Source organism: Copadichromis virginalis, linkage group LG12 (genome assembly GCF_057382275.1).
Source record: "Copadichromis virginalis isolate Kocher_CV1m ecotype Utaka linkage group LG12, C_Virginalis_male_GT1.1, whole genome shotgun sequence".
Taxonomy (NCBI): Eukaryota; Metazoa; Chordata; class Actinopteri; order Cichliformes; family Cichlidae; genus Copadichromis; species Copadichromis virginalis.
This window is the reverse complement of record NC_140629.1, coordinates 1,833,043-1,850,436: the sequence shown is the minus strand read 5'-3', so window position 1 is coordinate 1,850,436 and position 17,394 is coordinate 1,833,043. Positions and strand designations below refer to the sequence as shown.

The following is a 17,394-nucleotide window of genomic DNA, read 5'->3' as shown; positions in this document are numbered from 1 at the left end:
CCTTCTGCGTCCCTTTTCCTTCATCCACCTGCTGGCCTCCACCACTTGCTAACGTTACTGAATCTGTGGAAGCTCCGTGATAGCCACCACACGAAGTAACGAGTAACGACCCTATCTAAATCCCAGTAACGAGTAACGCGTTCCTGATTTTGGCATAATAACTAGTTACCGTGCTCGTTACCACAATAATAACGTAGTTACTGTAACGCGTTACTTAATAACGCGTTAGTCCCAACACTGCAGAATAGTGGCACAAAAATAACGCCATAACAGTGCGGTTCACTTTACAGCAGCTACAAGGAAACTCACAGTGAAGCCTGTCACGACAAGCAAGAGTCTGAAAACTGCTGTTGTTTAACATGTGTTAGGAAATGGTCCCACAGCACGTGTCAAATCCTCGCTAATTTATATAGATAAGAGAGTGAGACCAAGCTCTTTAAGGCCACCGAAGCAGCATGTACCACCGAGCTGATGGGTCCCACTATGGGCCCCGGGGACAGACTGGGTACAGCCTGCCGTGGGTACAGCCTGCCGTGGGTATTGCTGCCGTGTCAAATGTGGCGCATTGCTATGGAACTAAATTAGGATCAAAAGCTTTGTTCATCTGGAAAAGTGATTTCCATCTGTTTTTGACATTTAAAAATTAAAACAAACAAGCAGATGAATTATTTTGAATAAAGTATCCTTTGTCTGTTTTCTGTTGTTGTTTTTTACAGCTGCAATTTTTTCTTCTTCTTTTTTATCAGTTTCAGATCTTTTGGCCATGATTTTGTGTTGTGGGCGTGTATCAAGGGCGGGCCGTAGAGTAACGAGTGACAGCTGGAGCAGCGTTGGATGGTAGTGCTGGAGGACGACTTTGGAAATCAAGAGGAAGCGAGTGAAGGCAGAGGCAAGGATGCAATGGTAGGAAATGAAGAGTAAAGGATGCTGCACAGATTTCAGGGAGAGGTTGAGACAGGCTCCGAGTGGCAGCAAACATGACTGGAACAGTACAGCTATAGGCTGAAGGAACCTGTCATGAAGGTGATGGGTGTGTCCTACAGAGGAAAGAGGACAACGAGACTTGGTGGAGGGATGAGGAAGTGCAGGAAAATATTAAAAGGAGATTACCAAAGAGACTGGCAAATAAAAAGTGGGACCGGAGGTGCAAAATACAGACAGGAGTACTGGGAAACTAGGCATACAGGAAAGACAGACGTGGCAAAGGAAAAGCCTTAGTGAGTTGTATGTGAAGGAGGGAAAGAACAGTGCTGAGTGGCTACACGCTGACAGATGGAGCTGGAAAGGAGCTGGAGATAATCAGGGACAGGAATGGAGATGTGTTAACAGGTGATGGGAGTGTGCAGAAAACGAGAGATTGAGGAGCACAGATGGACAGTGGGTGAGTCAGGAAGTGACTTAGAAAGGAGGAGGAGTGGAAAGGCAGCTGGTCCAGGTGCCATACCTGTGGAGGTATGGAGATGTCTGAGAGGGAGCAGTGGACTTCTCAGTAGGCTTACAGCAAAGCAGTAAGAAGAGAATCACAACATCGTTTCAACCTGTTGACCAAATAATAAAGCAATCTTTGATGATTTTCCACCTAACGTGCACATTTGCAGACACTCTTCTTCCTGTCATCCTCAGTCCTATGTTGATGCAAGTGTTCAGGTATTTCTGACTGTTCCAGGTTTCATGTCTGTAGTTTTCCCAGTTTAGGGAAAGAAAGGGGTTTGTCTTTTGGTTAATGTTTTGCTATCGGCCATAATGAACGACAAATCTAGTTTTGCGTCTGGTCGTCTGTGTTTGGGTCGCCATGATCACTCCACACGCTGTGGCACTGCAGACGATCAACATAATCTATGTTATAAGAGCAGGTTTGTGGTCCACACACACTGAGTAGTTCTATAAAATCATCATGAGTGAAACAGAAGCTTCCCTGGTGTGTATCATCTTTCACTACGTGTCAGATCTTGTCCTGTTCTTAGCTCTGTCTCTTTCTCACCCTCTCTGTCCTGCTCTCTCAGTGCTGTCACAGCAAAGTGTAACAGTGAAACAGAATTTACAACCACATAAATGCCATCAGACTAAAGTTAATTAATAATTTCTAATAACACAGTGTACACATGTTTATAAATGAGACGGTGCAGTCTGAATATTCAAACTGAAGGTGGACTACCGCTTTTCAATGTTCAGGTACAAGGATGACCTGCAGAGCTACATCATCCTATACTGAGAGAGACGACGGTCATTGTACAGCAGGGTGGTGCAGCACATACATGTGTGCAGCAGTGGGGGGGGGGGGGGGGGGGTTACATCAGAAACGTGCTCTGAGCCGTACTTGTTTGCAGTGCTGATGGACAGATTCACACATGTTTGTAGCTTTAGAACGAAAGTGCAGGGCGAACATGGATTTGCACGTGATATTAAAGTAGAAACATGAACTCAAATAAAACTTTATTGTTGAAAGTGTTGCACAAGCACATGGAACCTTTTTGCTCTGTGCCATCCACACGACTGTTGCATGAGCCAATTACAACAGACTGACAGCAGAGCTGAGGGTTAACCAAGCCGACTCATACAGGTGTAACTCATCATGCGTTTTCAGGGGTCTACATGCGAACACCTGCATTAATACTAACAAATAAAGCGGAAGCAGACACAGCTGGGTTCAGGCTCAGGTCTCCCCCCGCGGCTCCGGCTCACAGCCCAACATGTTTGTAACATACATAATTACAGATATCCCGCATTTAAACACGTCGCTTCCTGGCGTGGACATGTCGGCATGTTCACAAACAGGCGGATGTCCAACCTGATCAGCCTCAGCGCAGGAACAGACCCATATTCCCAGCGCGGTGAATTCTGGGAACACACAGTAGTTTCAAGATGGCGGCGAGCAGGAGGCTGGCCAAGGTAAATCCGTCGTTGCCGTTCTTTTTGATCGTTTCTAATGTTTAAGGACGTATTGACGGTTAGTGGAAGCGTCAGTCCTTTGGCTCGTGTTCACGTTACAGAGTATATTTGCATTAAGTGACCGTCAGTGTCCAGCTGTAGCTGTAGCTCAACAGAAACAAGAGGTCAGCATTGACCACCTAGCCGACCAAATATTAACGTTAGGCAACTAAGCAGTCCCAAATCAGGCCGGAGGATCTACAGGGATCCTGCCCGGGGCTGCCAAAAACCTCATTCAAGTCTCTTATCTACAGTTTGAACGTCAGAAACTCTTGAGTTGTGTGACCGAGGGAGTCAATCCGGCAGCGGGCAGCCCGAGATCGTGTCAATTTCCACGGCATAAGACGTTTGCTAATCAGCTAAGTTGCTATCCCCAGGTCTCAGCTAGCTACACTTCAACTTAATCAGACTTTGAAGTTCGCCATTAGGAAGTGGGTGTGAACTACAGCGCAGCGTTACACTTCCAGTAATGCGGCCTGAAGGCGACACACACTAAATGCTGCTTTCGTTTTGTGTAGTGGTCGTAGCATATTGCGTAAGGTCTGCGTTAACCTACGTTTGTTTCCCCGTGATTATCGTTTCCGCCTTTAAACGTACACTGCGCTGAATGAGGCGGTTACAGGAGGCTGTATGTTTGAAGTTTACCCGGAGTAACAACGCTGAAAGCTCGCGGAGCAGAGCTGGCCTGGAACCGGCTCACTGATGCAGGTGGAGTTATTCAGTGCGGACATGCAGATTAACATTGACAGGATTTCATTCACGTGAAACAAACGTCGGTGCTGTTGGACCGTAAACCGGTCACACGCTGTTTATTAATCACAATCACTTTACCCTAAAAACGTGTTAGACACGTTTACACCGTCGAGCTGTGCAACAAAAACCTGCCACAGATGGAACCACGAGGCTGGCTGTAAGTGCCACTCAGGGGGTTTCAGCTAATAGCTAACATAATCTAACGTAAGTCAAACTGGTGACAGAACCAGTAACCTGATGGCAAACTAGGAGGTCCACTGTGGTGCTGCTGGATGCAGGTTGTAGTTCACTTTCACTTTCACTGTTGGCTGCTGCACTGAAATGAAAGAGAAACGCTCCTGTTGGCTGGAAGGCTTGAGTTTGTTTAGCATGTGATGAATTAGGATTAAGTGCAAAGCTGCTACTTTATGCAATGAAATAGTTGCAATCCAAGCAGTTTAGAGCTTAACAGGTCACTGGACACATACTGTGAATAAAACATGTAGCGCTGAGCACATCCTCAGATCTACCATATACAACACTTCTCTACAAAGCTGAGATGTTGCAGTTGGTTTGTCATTTGTTTTAAGTGACATGTTTCATTGTATAGCAGCTTTAATTTTCTTTACCTGAAAACACTGGAGGTGGTGCTGTTTAGTACTGGGGACCTCTGAGGTGGATAACAGGAACCAAACCAACATCAGCTTGTTGTTTCTTTGCTCCTACTTTCTGCTGAGACTTCACATCAACATTCAGGAAAGAACGTGTAAATAATTTCAGCGCAGTTTAAAACCTGGTGTGTAGTTTGGAGGCTGCGTCTTCCTGCTACGCTGTCCTAAACTGGTGGTGTCATTTGGGTGGTGCATCCTTCCACTCTGTAAAATCATACATGTTTTATTTTTCTTGTATTGACTGTAATAACCTTTCTAATATCAACTGTGTGCTCGTTCTTTCAGGAACTTGATGAGATTCGCAAGTCTGGAATGAAAAACTTCAGAAACATTCAAGTTGAGGAATCAAACTTACTGGCATGGCAAGGGCTGATTGTTCCTGTAAGCTGCTGTTCCTTCTTTGGCTGGTCTGAGATACGTAGGCCCGAGGTTCCCCTTACTAACCTTATTGGTTCCCTTTCAGGACAACCCTCCTTATGACAAAGGTGCATTCAGGATTGAAATCATTTTCCCCACCGAGTACCCTTTCAAGCCTCCCAAGATCACATTCAAGACAAAGATCTACCACCCCAACATTGATGAGAAGGGCCAGGTGTGCTTGCCTGTGATCAGTGCAGAGAACTGGAAGCCTGCCACCAAAACTGACCAAGGTTGGTGCTGAAGTCTTACACAGGGCTGCTCGATGTGAGTCGCAGCGAGCTGGAGAGCTGCACATCTTTTGATTTTTGTCTGACGTGATGATTGCAGGAAAAAAAAAGTCCGTGTCCAAAATAAAACGTTGTCCTGTTTCAGTAACTGTCCGTCTGTCGGGCTCAGAGCATTTTCACATAGAGCTCCGTGTGACGAACAGAGCAGAAAGCGTGTTTTATGCACACGCATGGTTGTGTGATCAAAACACAGTGTTTAGTATGTTTTGTATTTATTGAACAGCACAGCTATAGTAACAGGAAGCTGTGACGATTCTGTGACCCAGTAAAGCGTCACATCGTTTAGACGGCTGTGTGTTTTTATATCGCTGCTACTGCAGCTGCTAACCTGTTTGTTTTATCAGCGAAGCAGGAGACACAGAGATGACTCCTACTCACGGTTTAGGGAACATTTATTCCTTAAATCTTAAACATTGAGTGTTATTTCAGTTTGAAAGAAACAAAGAGAAACCTGCGGAGTTTATCACAAAGTGTACGTGAAAAACAAGAATGAACTCAGCACCGACTCAGTTTTCAGTGTTGTCCCTCAGGTGGTAGGACCTGCTGCCAGACAGCTTTTAGTACCTGGTGACGGTTTCAAGCGAGCAGAGTCGGGCAGAAAGTGTGATGTCAGCAGACAACAATCAACCCCACCAGTGTTTGTGAAACATGGAGGGAAACAGCTGCACATAAACCAACACTGTGGTCCAACGATGGGTGCAGGTGCAGCTATAATCCTCAGTCTGCTCCATTGTTTGGGCCACCTTGCTATAACAACCCATCATCATTGGGGTGGTGCTCAGTTGTCATGGAAACAGAGTGGAGACGAGGTGCTAGTGTGAACGAGGGAGATCTGTGGTCAGAGTTTCCACAGTGCTCGTGGGTATAAATGTCGTTATAATTTGGGTCCTTTAATGATTTCTTTGAACCGGTTTCTTTCAGGGTGGAGTGACTGTGCAGCGAGCACGTTTAACCACTTTAGAAACAAGTTTGGATTGATTTTGTCTGATCCACACTACGACTGAAAGCAAACTGCCCCTCAGTGAGTGGGGCTTGGCCTTTAGCATAGTTCTGGCAGGATATTTGACCACCGTTCTGGGCACAGTGGGTAGAGTTCATTCCAGTTGGTTTGGTGTCATGGAGCCATCTCTGTAACCCTAACCTCAGTCTACAAACTCTTCAGTAGGGTTAATGTTGGGCTTTTAAGAGCATCCCAGGAGCTCAGTGCAGCCGTTTCTAAATGACTGCAGATTCTGGGATCACCAGTTTCAACAGTTGGACATAAGTGCCAGTTATTTGGATGTGTTAGCACTTTGCTGAGGTGTAGGAGAGGACATGTTAACCTGCAGCTGCCCACGTGGAGAAAAGTCAGCGTCAGATCTAGGGCTGAACGATTATGGAAAATAATCTAATTGCGATTTTTTTTGCCCCAATATTGCGATTGCGATGCGATATGCGATTATTTTTTAAGGTCTTTGTCTTCTGTATTATTAAACAAAGACAAGCAATACATCATATAGTATGGCCAATACTATATTACATTAATTTTAAACTGTTCTTTCCTGGAAGACAGACCTCTGTTATGATGACATGAGGTGATGCATGAATTGATGACTGACATTTTTATTTAACTTCTTCAATCACAACAGTATATTTGAACATACACAATAGTTTATTTTTAGCTTACAAACATCTGAGCATAAAGTGCTGACAAGGAACCCTGGTGTAAACATTAAAATGAAAGTCAGTACAATGTGCAGATTGCAGAAATATACATAAACAAAATCAGTGGCTTTACCACACTCAGTTTTTCGACATCTGTGAACTACTAGACAGTCATTCAATTAAAAAATAATATTAAATAAATAAAACTAATAAATAAAAAATACACACATCTTACTGATCTCTGCAGTCAGTAACATTACACATAAAGTGCAAACATAATAGCAATTGTATAAACACACACACAAACACGCCTTTAAAGTTTAAAGGCGTGAAATTGGACGGTCTAGTTCTGATTAGCGTCACCGCTGTCTCGGTGGAGTTTAATAAACTCGGCCGTCTGCTTCTTGCTATCTAAAATATAACCAGACACTGGTGTAAATTCTCGACTGTCTCATACTTCTGTTTAATAAGTTTTCTGTTTGACGTTTAGTCAGCTGTGTGAAAACCAAGGAGGAACCCACCCGGGGGATTAATAAAGTTTTATTTTATCTAATCTAATAACTTTAATCTCAGCCAAACCGATTTACTCACGAACAAACAAAACACTGAAAAAAGCCCAACAATAACATTTTTAGGTTGTCTAAGTGACTTATATATCACGTTTAACCCGAGCAGCGAAACTCCGCGGTGATCTGAAAATGATGTGCCGGGAGTTGTGCCGTTCTCGGCCGCATCAGTAACCCTCGAGCTCCCGGCTAGCTGTCGAGCTGGTGGGTAGCAGACGCCTCTGAAAACGTCGAAGCACTTTTGCAAATATGGGATATCTTGATAAACCGAGCAGATATTTGATGTTTACACAACTACTTTCTCGCCTGAAAATATGTTAAAAGTTTATTTTGTGACCCAGAAAGATTAGTATGAGTAATTTTAAAACTTAGTAGCGGCCGCCATTGCTGGAAACTGGAGTTTGGCTGGGCCGCGCTATGAATTCTGGGATATGGTAGTAATTTGGACAGCCTTCGGCGCGTCGCTGTGACGTAATCGGTCTACAAATGTGGCCTCAGGAGGATGCAGCCCATGAATTTGGACATGTCCAGAGTATAATCGCAGCCTTTGCGGTTAGAAAATTGCACTTGATCATGTCGCGATATTATCGCAAATGCGATATATCGTTCAGCCCTAGTCAGATCAGACGTTTGAGTTGACAGACGGATTTAAAATTGTGCATCCAATTCTTTCTTCTGTTTTTAAAAGTCCTTAAACATGTGCCGTACAGTCGCTTCACCCTGGAAGAGTTACTGTGAGCGTCTGTAAACTTTTGGCCTTTCATTATAGATCAGGTTATAATGGTTTCTACTGTCAAACACATCGTTACATACATACGTCACACTGCAGGGTTTCATCTCACTGGTTAATCTTTAATCTGACAGTTTTAATTCAATAGTTTAAATGTTTCCCCATAAGCTGAGCTTCAGTCTGCTGACGTGGAAGAGCATCTGTCCTCTCAACAAACACCATACATGCAACCACGCAGCTGAAATGGGGGTTAACCTCTACTGTGCACGAGAGATGGCACCATACCACTTTTTTATGTCCGTACCGATATCATAAATTTGGATATCTGCCGATACCGATATGAATCCGATATAGTGTTTTTTAATCAATAAAACTGTTTTTTAATATCTTGCTGCATTTTGTATAAGTTCATACTCAAGTTTAAATAAACAACAACACTAAAGCTATTCTGTTATACCTGTATGTAAAAAACACACTGCACCCAAAATATTTCATAGTTCAGCAAAACTGATCAATCTAATAAACTTAAACCTGCTCAATCCTCCTACTCTGGTATTTTAAAGAGTAAGCAACCTAACTAATAGGGTTGCAAACTCCCAACAAAAAAAATAGTGAACCCCCACCCCCCACCTCATGATGCTTAATCGATGTAATCAACCTTAATTTGATGCAGTGTGAAAAAAAAAATGCACAGAAATAAATTATTTTTCAAGAATAATTAAATAGATTCAACATCTTTCTTCAACAGAACTGCACAGATGGAAAAAGTACTATAGCTTACTAGGGTATATTAGACTTAACAGTTACTATATACAGTAATGGACTTCTATACATTTACATCAAATTAAAACTTTGGGTGTCAGATAATTATTTATTAAAAGCTCGACATTTTAAATGAGAATAAGAAAGAAAAGTATGTCTTTGTGCCCCCTTTTCCCTGTTAATGCCCTATCGGCCCCCCTGGCTAAACTTTGCTAGATCCGCCCCTGCACAGTTACCAGCGTCAGCTACGTAGAAAAAGATCCTGGAGTAGAAAGTAATATTAAATACATTCTAACAACAGCTGATCAAGCTTAAACGTGCTGCTGTTGTTCAGCCGCTGGTTTCCTCTTTCTGGTGCAAAGTGGGCCAAAAACAAACGAGAGAGACGATCAGCTGATCATTGATCAGTTTAATGATTGAAGCAGCAGCAGGAGAGGGAGGGAGAGGCAGTCGCTCCATATATCGGTTGTTAAGCTTAACGTGGGAATGCTTTACAAACATTCAGAGATGAACTTACACACTTGCTTTACTTCTCTCTAGGAAAACTTCCTCTGAGTTTGGTAGCGAGGCTACAAACACACAGCCGCTCTATCACGTCACCACGCTGCTCCGACGTGCTACGGTTATGAGCAGAGTTACGGCGTGTCGCAAGTTTTGTGAGGCGCTTTTGTTATTTAATGGATCGATTACATTTTTTTTAAAATTTCTCTCCGATATCCGATCCAGTAATTTACGGTCCGATACGTAATATCGGATCGGTCCATCTCTACTGTGCACATGACTTATTGCAGCAACGTCATTGGTTAATCAGTTCCCAGTTGCCCTCTGTAGTGTTTCAGAACGGTCCCATGGATTTATCAGTGAACTTACATGATGTGTGCACGTTTCAGAAGAACGACACGACTGTGCTGATCAGGTCTATCAGGGCACGCTGGGTTTGTGTTTGTGGATTCACTGAGCGCGTCTCCTAAACGTCCACACACAACAAACAGTTTTATTTAAACAATCACAACAACATTAAGCTGAAGCTGCTTCCCACTGTCAGTGTGTGTTACCTACAGTCATACAACATGTGTTTGCATGATGTGAGACTGACGAAGAGAAGGTTGGACTTTCTCACGACACAAACTCATGAGTTCACTCTGACTCTAAAGACTTATCTAAGTGCACAAGCTGCAGACTGTTTTGTTTTTATTACTTTTTAGAAATGTTTTCTATTTCTTTGCTTTACATGATGATAGTTGTGAAAAGCTGTAAGTCACAGCACACTGCAGCCTCCTGACAAACGAACTGCTGTGACAGTGGAGGCTGTGGCCTGTTAGGAAGCATTTTGTGTCTGACTCGATCTCCTTCATGTCTTTCAGTAATTCAGTCCCTCATCGCGCTGGTGAACGACCCCCAGCCCGAGCATCCCCTGAGGGCCGACCTAGCAGAAGAATACTCAAAAGACCGTAAAAAATTCTTGAAGAACGCAGAAGAATTTACAAAGAAACACGGAGAAAAGCGGCCAATGGACTGATCACGTCACGAGCGCGTAGCCCTCTGTCTGCCTCCCTCCCCAGCCCCCTTCTGTTTCACGTGTCCGACCAAATACTGATCTTCCTCTGCCCTCCCCGCTCCGTCCCCCACCAGCAGCTCGCCACCTCCTCGGCCCCCCCCCCCCCGTTTCACATAGCGCTCCTTTAAACGGCCCTGGAGCTGCCCCGCTGAGGCCAGGCAGCGACAGCCAAGCAGGACTCTCTGTGGATCAGACCGCTTTCTCTCTCTCGTCCTCGTCGCCGTAGATCTCCAGACCATTTCTAACTTTCTACTCTTTCTTAAAGTGAAAAATGGAAAAAAGAAATGCTAAGGGAACATGTGTTAATTTTCTTTGGGCTTTTTTGGCTTTTCCTCAGTAGAAACAGCTCCTGTTTTAAATGGATCTCACTTAGACATGATTGGTCATAAATATTTGATTCTTTTATTTTGAAAAGCAGAAGACGAGTGTGTTTGTTTTTGGTTTTGTTGGTTTTCATTTGGCCCATCTTGTGTAACATTTTAAGCTGAAACACATGAAGTAGTGAAATGAGAGTTGCCGTAGCTCAGGCCGATGTTTGGCTGCAGAAATGCACCGTACTCTGTGGAACATCTCACATCTCCTCCCCCAGAGTCTGTAACAGTTGACAATGTTAGGCCGTACATGAGTCGAGTTATTGTAGAAATGCCAGAGATGACTTCCGAGTGTTAAAGATTTTCAAACACTAAAAACATGCAGCTGAAAACTTCTGCATCACAGATGGTTAGCCATTCACCCGCCCTCCTCAACAGCCATTGGCTCCCAAACGTCTTTTTTTTGATTGACACTTGTGTATAAAATCTGCAAGAATGTGTTGGATTGATTTGAATTTCCATGCATGTCCCCTTTCCTCCTGCTGGGTGCCCAGTATAACCATGTTTAGAACCAGGAACCTGTAGTACACTGAGACATACTCACATAGTCCCAGCTGGGAGGGGCCTAACTTATCAAGCTGGGGGAAGGAGACGCTAAGCTTGAAGCTTGGATCAGCTCCTGGAGATCGTCCAAGAAACGGTAACCTAGAAGGCAGCTGGGAGAGGGCTGGCCGTCCAGGGATGTGCCGGGACATGGAAAGGGACTGCAGCGGCCAAACGACACCATGTAACAGCTATTTGATCTGCTCCCAATATTGTTTCATAATAAAGATGATGGCTTACCATTTGGCCTCCATGTTTTCCTGGTGCTGTGGGGATGTTGTGTTGGGACTCGATCCAGTGCTGCTCACAGAGGGACCGATTCACTCCACTTCCAGCATAAACTGGGATTTGGTGTTTAAAAAAACACACCACAGGTATTTAGAGAGCGCAGCGAGGGGAAGAACAGGCTAACAGAGATAACACACCGCGTCAGTCCAGGGCTGAAGAAAAGCAAAGTTATAACATTCAAACTATCAAATCTCTGTTCACACCAACGGACCCTTTATCTACAGCTCGGTGAATAATGGAGGCCCACAGTAGTTCTGACAGCAGCTAAACTCCATGCTATAAGCACATACAGATAAAATTGTGCCATACAATAGTAATGGTAGCATCTACCAACACATTAGATTTAGATGGTGAAAACATATGAAAGACTAGGGGACTCTTAGCTGGGCAATATCTGCCATTTGAGCCAATATGAGAATAAAGCTGTTTTATGGCATATTAACTGTAATGGTTGTTGGGTCTGCGCTTCCACAGGCCGCTGGTTTAGAGACTTATTCCCATTAAGGAAGCAAGACGAACAGCGATTTTACTTGCGCAAGGGAGGATCTCAGAGCAGCCCTTCTGCCCTCGTTCAGACCACTTCCACCCCGGCCTCCGCTTGCTGCCTTTCATTGAAAACAGTTACAGTACACACAGCACCACCCATTGTAAACCCCCCTATGGTTATAAAAGATAAGGTACTGTGTGTGTGTGTGTGCACGTGTAAGCATGCGTGTGTATGCATGTATGTGCGACCATCTGTATGTGTGTGTTTGGGGTTGTGTTTCTGTGACCTGCTGCCCACAAAAAGGTCATAAAGGCAGGAAGTTTACTAACCTCATAGGACCTGTCGTCCACACGTGTGGACATCACATTTTGGGTTAATTAGACCAAAATACTAAATTTTGCTCTGCAAGGGCCTGATGTCCACTGACGAGGACGTTATGCTGCTGCTGTTCTATCGAAATTCTAAACACATCCTCATATGTGGCTCTCGTTTTTCTCAGAAACCAAAATCAGGTAAAAAAATAAATAAATCGGGTAATTCTTAGTTTTTACATTCACCAGGTCCCAATCAGCCCAAATATCAAAGAGAAATTAAAAATGCTGCTGTGGAAGAGTTCAGGTCTCAGGAGGCTAAAGAAAACAGAAGCCTCACATAGGATGTGCCTGTAATAAACACTACAGCCTCCCCACCGCTCAACAGGCTGCGGACGGCGTCAGAAACAAAAGAATGTCTTTGATCATACAGTTTGAACTAACACAAATTTAACTAACACAATGACAACATTTAACAATTTGACTCCAACAATGGTCAAGTTGGATAAATATATTCAAACCATGACACGGTCCATTCAATGACTCTGGGTATTCAAACAGTGGAGATTTAGTGCAAATGACAATGAACTCAGCATTTCATGGCTAACATGACTTTATTTGGGCCTGAGACTAGTTTTTGTCTCCGTGCAGCAGACGTTATACATGTAAGGATTACTGCTTCTACTACAGGCAGCTCCAGGCTTTGAGATGTCCAGTAAGCAGGTCACAGTCACAATCGATGACCTGAAACTTTGATTGGATGCAAATGAAGGCGTGAAGCTGCCCTCGACAGTGCACCGCCTGCTGCACCTCACCTCTGTGCAGGTGGGGTGGCTGCAGCTCAACGGGCACAGCAGGTCTGCTAACTGGAAGGTTGGTGTTTTGATCCCTGGCTGCTCCAGTCTGCAAGCCAACATATTAACCTCGTGTTGTTCTCCGACGCATCAATCACAGTGTGAATGTTAGAAAGAACTTAAGCACAGTAAAAAGTCATTGAATGGGCGAATGAGGCGCGTTGCAGTAAGGCAGAGAAGAAAAGTGCTGTATAAGAACCAGTCCAGAGTATTATGGGCTCATGTTGGGCCATCAGGCCAGCCTCATGTCTGTTTTTGAGTGACTGATCAGAGACATCCACACAGCGACCTGCTGGAGGTCATTTTGTGCTCCTCCTCTTCTTCCTTACAAATACCAGTCCTGCTGATGGGTTCAGGACCCTTTGCAGGTCTGCCCACCTCTTCCTGAGACTGTGCTTGGGGACACAGTTGGACTTCCTCTACAGCGTCTGTAGGGACATGCTGGTCTTAGCCAAATGTAAAACTTGAAAGCACAGTACTCAGCTTCTTCACTGCTCGGGCTGACAGAGACGGCAATGTGAGCAATGAGGAAAAAGGTGGTGCAGTCCAGAACATGTTCCTGTGACTGTCTCACCTGACAATGAACTGAGCGTTTCACACGTTATTTACTGGGAGAACTCTCGTCTGCTGTATTGATCAGTGTTTACTCATCACCACCAGCTGGTGGAGGCAGCAGCCTTACACTCAGCTGACCTACAGTGTAAACACTCAGAAGTGGGATTCATGTTTGAGCAGACGGAGGGTGTCTGCTCCTCTCCAAGGCCGGCCCGTCTGCTGTCAGTGTGCAGAGGAGGTGCTACAACCGGTCTGTGGCTTCCTCGTGTTGGTTTGTGAGCCAGACGCAAAAGAGAGCAAAGTTACACCTTACAAAGAGCTGAAGCCAAACAGTGTTCATGAAAGTGTGTGCTACATCCAGTGTCTGTGCTTGTCATGGTTTATGTTTTCACAGTGAACTCTGCTATCACTCCATCAGTAATGGGGGACATTTAAAAGCTGACGTGTAAACCTACGCACACAGATCAGTATTTAAGGTTTGAATACTGAGAAAACCTTTGCTGGTGCCTAATGCGTCAGGAGTATGGGAACAGTTAAGACACACTTTCTTTAAACGCAGCATCTCTGTGGCTAAAAACTGGTCCACCCCAAGGATCGGGTCCCCCGACACAAACAGAGTAGTGTAGTGCACGCTGTTAAGAGCCAGGAGGACTGCTATGAGAATGGTACTCGTGGCCAGGGATGGGTACCGGTGTCCGGTGCCATGATGGCACCGGTTCTGACATAAACGGTAGTAACCAGACCGAAAAGCAGCGCACATTTCGGTGCTTTATTTCGGTGCTTTTTTTTCCTGAGCTGTGATACACTTTGGATTCTAGCCAATCATTTTACGTTTCCGAGGATAGTAGGCGGGGCCAGGTACGTACGTTCTTTTAGAGCAGAGCTACAGGTTTAAAATGCCCAAGGTGAAGCGGTCAAAGTCTGGCTGTACTTCACAGCAAAAGATGCAAACTCAGCAGCAACAAGTGCTTTAAGCTGATACTGTGATACTGTCAAAGGAGGCAACACCTCGAATCTGATGAAACACCTGGCGACGCATAGCGTTTGTTTTAAAAGCCCAAAAATGCGCCGTATTTGAGAGCTTGCTGCGAGACCTCACACCGAGCGCATCTACTGCGGGTGTGGTGCCTGTTATCGACCCGGAGTTAGCAACATCCCCCAAGAACCCGAAGAGGAGAGTCCTGGCCCCTAGCCCTGCCAGTGTAGCAGAAATGATGAGGATGATGATGCAGCAGCAGCCGTTCTTCTCTGCGTGAGTAGCTTAATGTTGTTCGTGTGTAATTTACGTTGAGTAGGCTAACCACGTTATTACATTAATGCACGTAAGGTGAACTAGCAAACACCATCATAGCTACATGCGGCTGTCTTCTTGTTTGATGGCAGATGCTCCCTTCACCCTGGCCAAAAAGGCTAAAATGACCAAAGAAAAAGTGGAAAACAGTTAAACATGAGAGGTTTAGGACAAAGTTTGTGTTTTTTCCATTGTTTAAGCACTGCTTCCAGCCAAGAGTGATACCATATATGCCCCATAGCTGCAGAAAAGGCTAACATTGTTATCTTTTTACAAAAAAAACAGCTGAACATGAGAGGTTTTTGGACCAATTTTGTGTTCTCCATTCTTTAAGCACCGGTTTGAGCACCGTTTGAGCACCGGCACCGTTTCAAAAGTACCGGTTTGGCACCGGTATCGGATAAAACCTAAACGATACCCATCCCTACTCGTGGCCATTGATCATTGATCAGTGTTGTTAATCAGTGATCATGACTGTTTGCCTATTAATGATCAACAAACTGACCTCACAGCCCTTTGTTCCTTCACTGGGCTGGTTTCAGTCATCGTGCAAATGTCCTGTTTATAAGATTGGAAACCTGCAGTCAGCTGAGACTGAAGACGTCACCTGATGATGATGATGAAACGTTTCTCCCACTGGAAACTTCCAGATGAACACAATCAGCCTTTAGGATCAGCTGTCACTCCTTGCTCTGCTCGGGCCCAACAGCCACCAGTCGCTCACACCATGCACTTCCAGTGACTCTGCCAACTATCCAGCAGTATGTGGGCTGTAAAACACAGGACAATACAACTCTGGACACACAGGTGACAGAGCCACGGGGGAGACAGAACAATGCTGTAAGCCCTGATTACATCAGTCCCAGGGTCCTGAGATCTCTGAGGCCCAGCCTTCATCCTTCAGCATCTCTTCAATTCAATTCAATTCAATTCAATTCAATTTTATTTATATAGCGCCAAATCACAACAAAAGTCGACTCAAGGCGCTTCATAGATACAGAGAAAAACCCAACAATCATATGACCCCCTATGAGCAAGCACTTTGGCGACAGTGGGAAGGAAAAACTCCCTTTTAACAGGAAGAAACCTCCAGCAGAACCAGGCTCAGGGAGGGGCGGGGCCATCTGCTGTGATTGGTTGGGGTGAGAGAAGGAAGACAGGATAAAGACATGCTGTGGAAGAGAGACAGAGGTTAATAACAGATATGATTCAATGCAGAGAGGTCTGTTAATACATAGTGAGTGAGAAAGGTGACTGGAAAGGAAAAACTCAATGCATCATGGGAATCCCCGGCAGCCTACGTCTATTGCAGCATAACTAAGGGAGGATTCAGGGTCACCTGGTCCAGCCCTAACTATATGCTTTAGCAAAAAGGAAAGTTTTAAGCCTAATCTTGAAAGTAGAGATAGTGTCTGTCTCCTGAATCCAAACTGGAAGCTGGTTCCACAGAAGAGGGGCCTGAAAACTGAAGGCTCTGCCTCCCATTCTACTTTTAAATACTCTAGGAACAACAAGTAGGCCTGCAGAGCGAGAGCCAAGTGCTCTAATAGGGTGATATGGTACTACAAGGTCATTAAGATAAGATGGGGCCTGATTATTTAAGACCTTGTATGTGAGGAGCAGGATTTTGAATTCTGGATTTAACAGGAAGCCAAAACAGGAGAAATCTGCTCTCTCTTTCTAGTCCCTGTCAGGACTCTTGCTGCAGCATTTTGGATCAGCTGAAGGCTTTTCAGGGAGTTTTTAGGACTTCCTGATAATAATGAATTACAGTCGTCCAGCCTGGAAGTAATAAATGCATAAACTAGTTTTTCAGCGTCACTCTGAGACAGGATATTTCTAACTTTAGAGATGTTGCACAAATGGAAGAAAGCAGTCTTACATATTTGTTTAATATGTGCGTTGAAGGACATGTCCTGGTCAAAAATGACTCCAAGGTTCCTCACAGTGTTACTGGAGGCCAAGGTAATGCCATCCAGAGGAAGAATCTGGTTAGATACCATATTTCTAAGCTTTTCAGGGCCGAGTACAATAACCTCAGTTTGATCTGAATTAAGAAGCAGAAAGTTAGCGGCCATCCAGGTCTTTATGTCTTTAAGACAGTCCTGCAGTTTAACTCATTGGTGTGTGTTATCTGGCTTCATGGACAGATAGAGCTGGGTGTCATCAGCATAGCAGTGTAAATGTATGCTATGTCTTCTAATGATGCTGCCTAAGGGAAGCATGTATAATGTAAACAGAATTGGTCCTAGCACTGAACCCTGTGGAACTCCATAATTAACATCAGTGTGTGAAGAGGACTCTCCATTTACATGCACAAACTGGAGTCTATTAGATAGATATGATACAAACCACTGCAGCGCAGTACCTGTAATACCTACAGCATGTTCTAATCG

General features: G+C 44.5%; 1 protein-coding gene across 2 annotated transcripts; it reads left to right on the top strand.

Annotated features, from left to right (window-relative positions):
• The first annotated feature begins 2,810 nt into the window (after nt 1-2,810).
• ube2l3b (ubiquitin-conjugating enzyme E2L 3b) lies at nt 2,811-11,454 on the top strand. 2 transcript variants are annotated; one of them, XM_085474314.1, is made up of 4 exons: nt 2,811-2,889; nt 4,617-4,712; nt 4,795-4,981; nt 10,105-11,454. In XM_085474314.1, the coding sequence occupies exons 1-4, from the start codon at nt 2,863-2,865 to the stop codon at nt 10,257-10,259; spliced, it is 465 nt and encodes a 154-aa protein (XP_085330440.1). In that variant the 5' UTR covers nt 2,811-2,862; the 3' UTR covers nt 10,260-11,454. The 2 variants fall into 2 exon arrangements, with proteins under 2 accessions (XP_085330440.1, XP_085330441.1); XM_085474315.1 differs by lacking the exon at nt 2,811-2,889 and adding an exon at nt 3,378-3,636.
• The last annotated feature ends 5,940 nt before the right edge of the window (nt 11,455-17,394 follow it).

What these genes read in the sequence shown, in the direction of transcription:
- ube2l3b (XM_085474314.1), top strand. Translation starts at nt 2,863, where the DNA reads ATGGCGGCGAGCAGGAGGCTGGCCAAG. An exon ending in GGCAAGGGCTGATTGTTCCT is followed by an intron (nt 4,713 to 4,794) that starts GTAAGCTGCTGT and finishes GTTCCCTTTCAG; the next exon opens with GACAACCCTCCTTATGACAA. An exon ending in TGCCACCAAAACTGACCAAG is followed by an intron (nt 4,982 to 10,104) that starts GTTGGTGCTGAA and finishes CATGTCTTTCAG; the next exon opens with TAATTCAGTCCCTCATCGCG.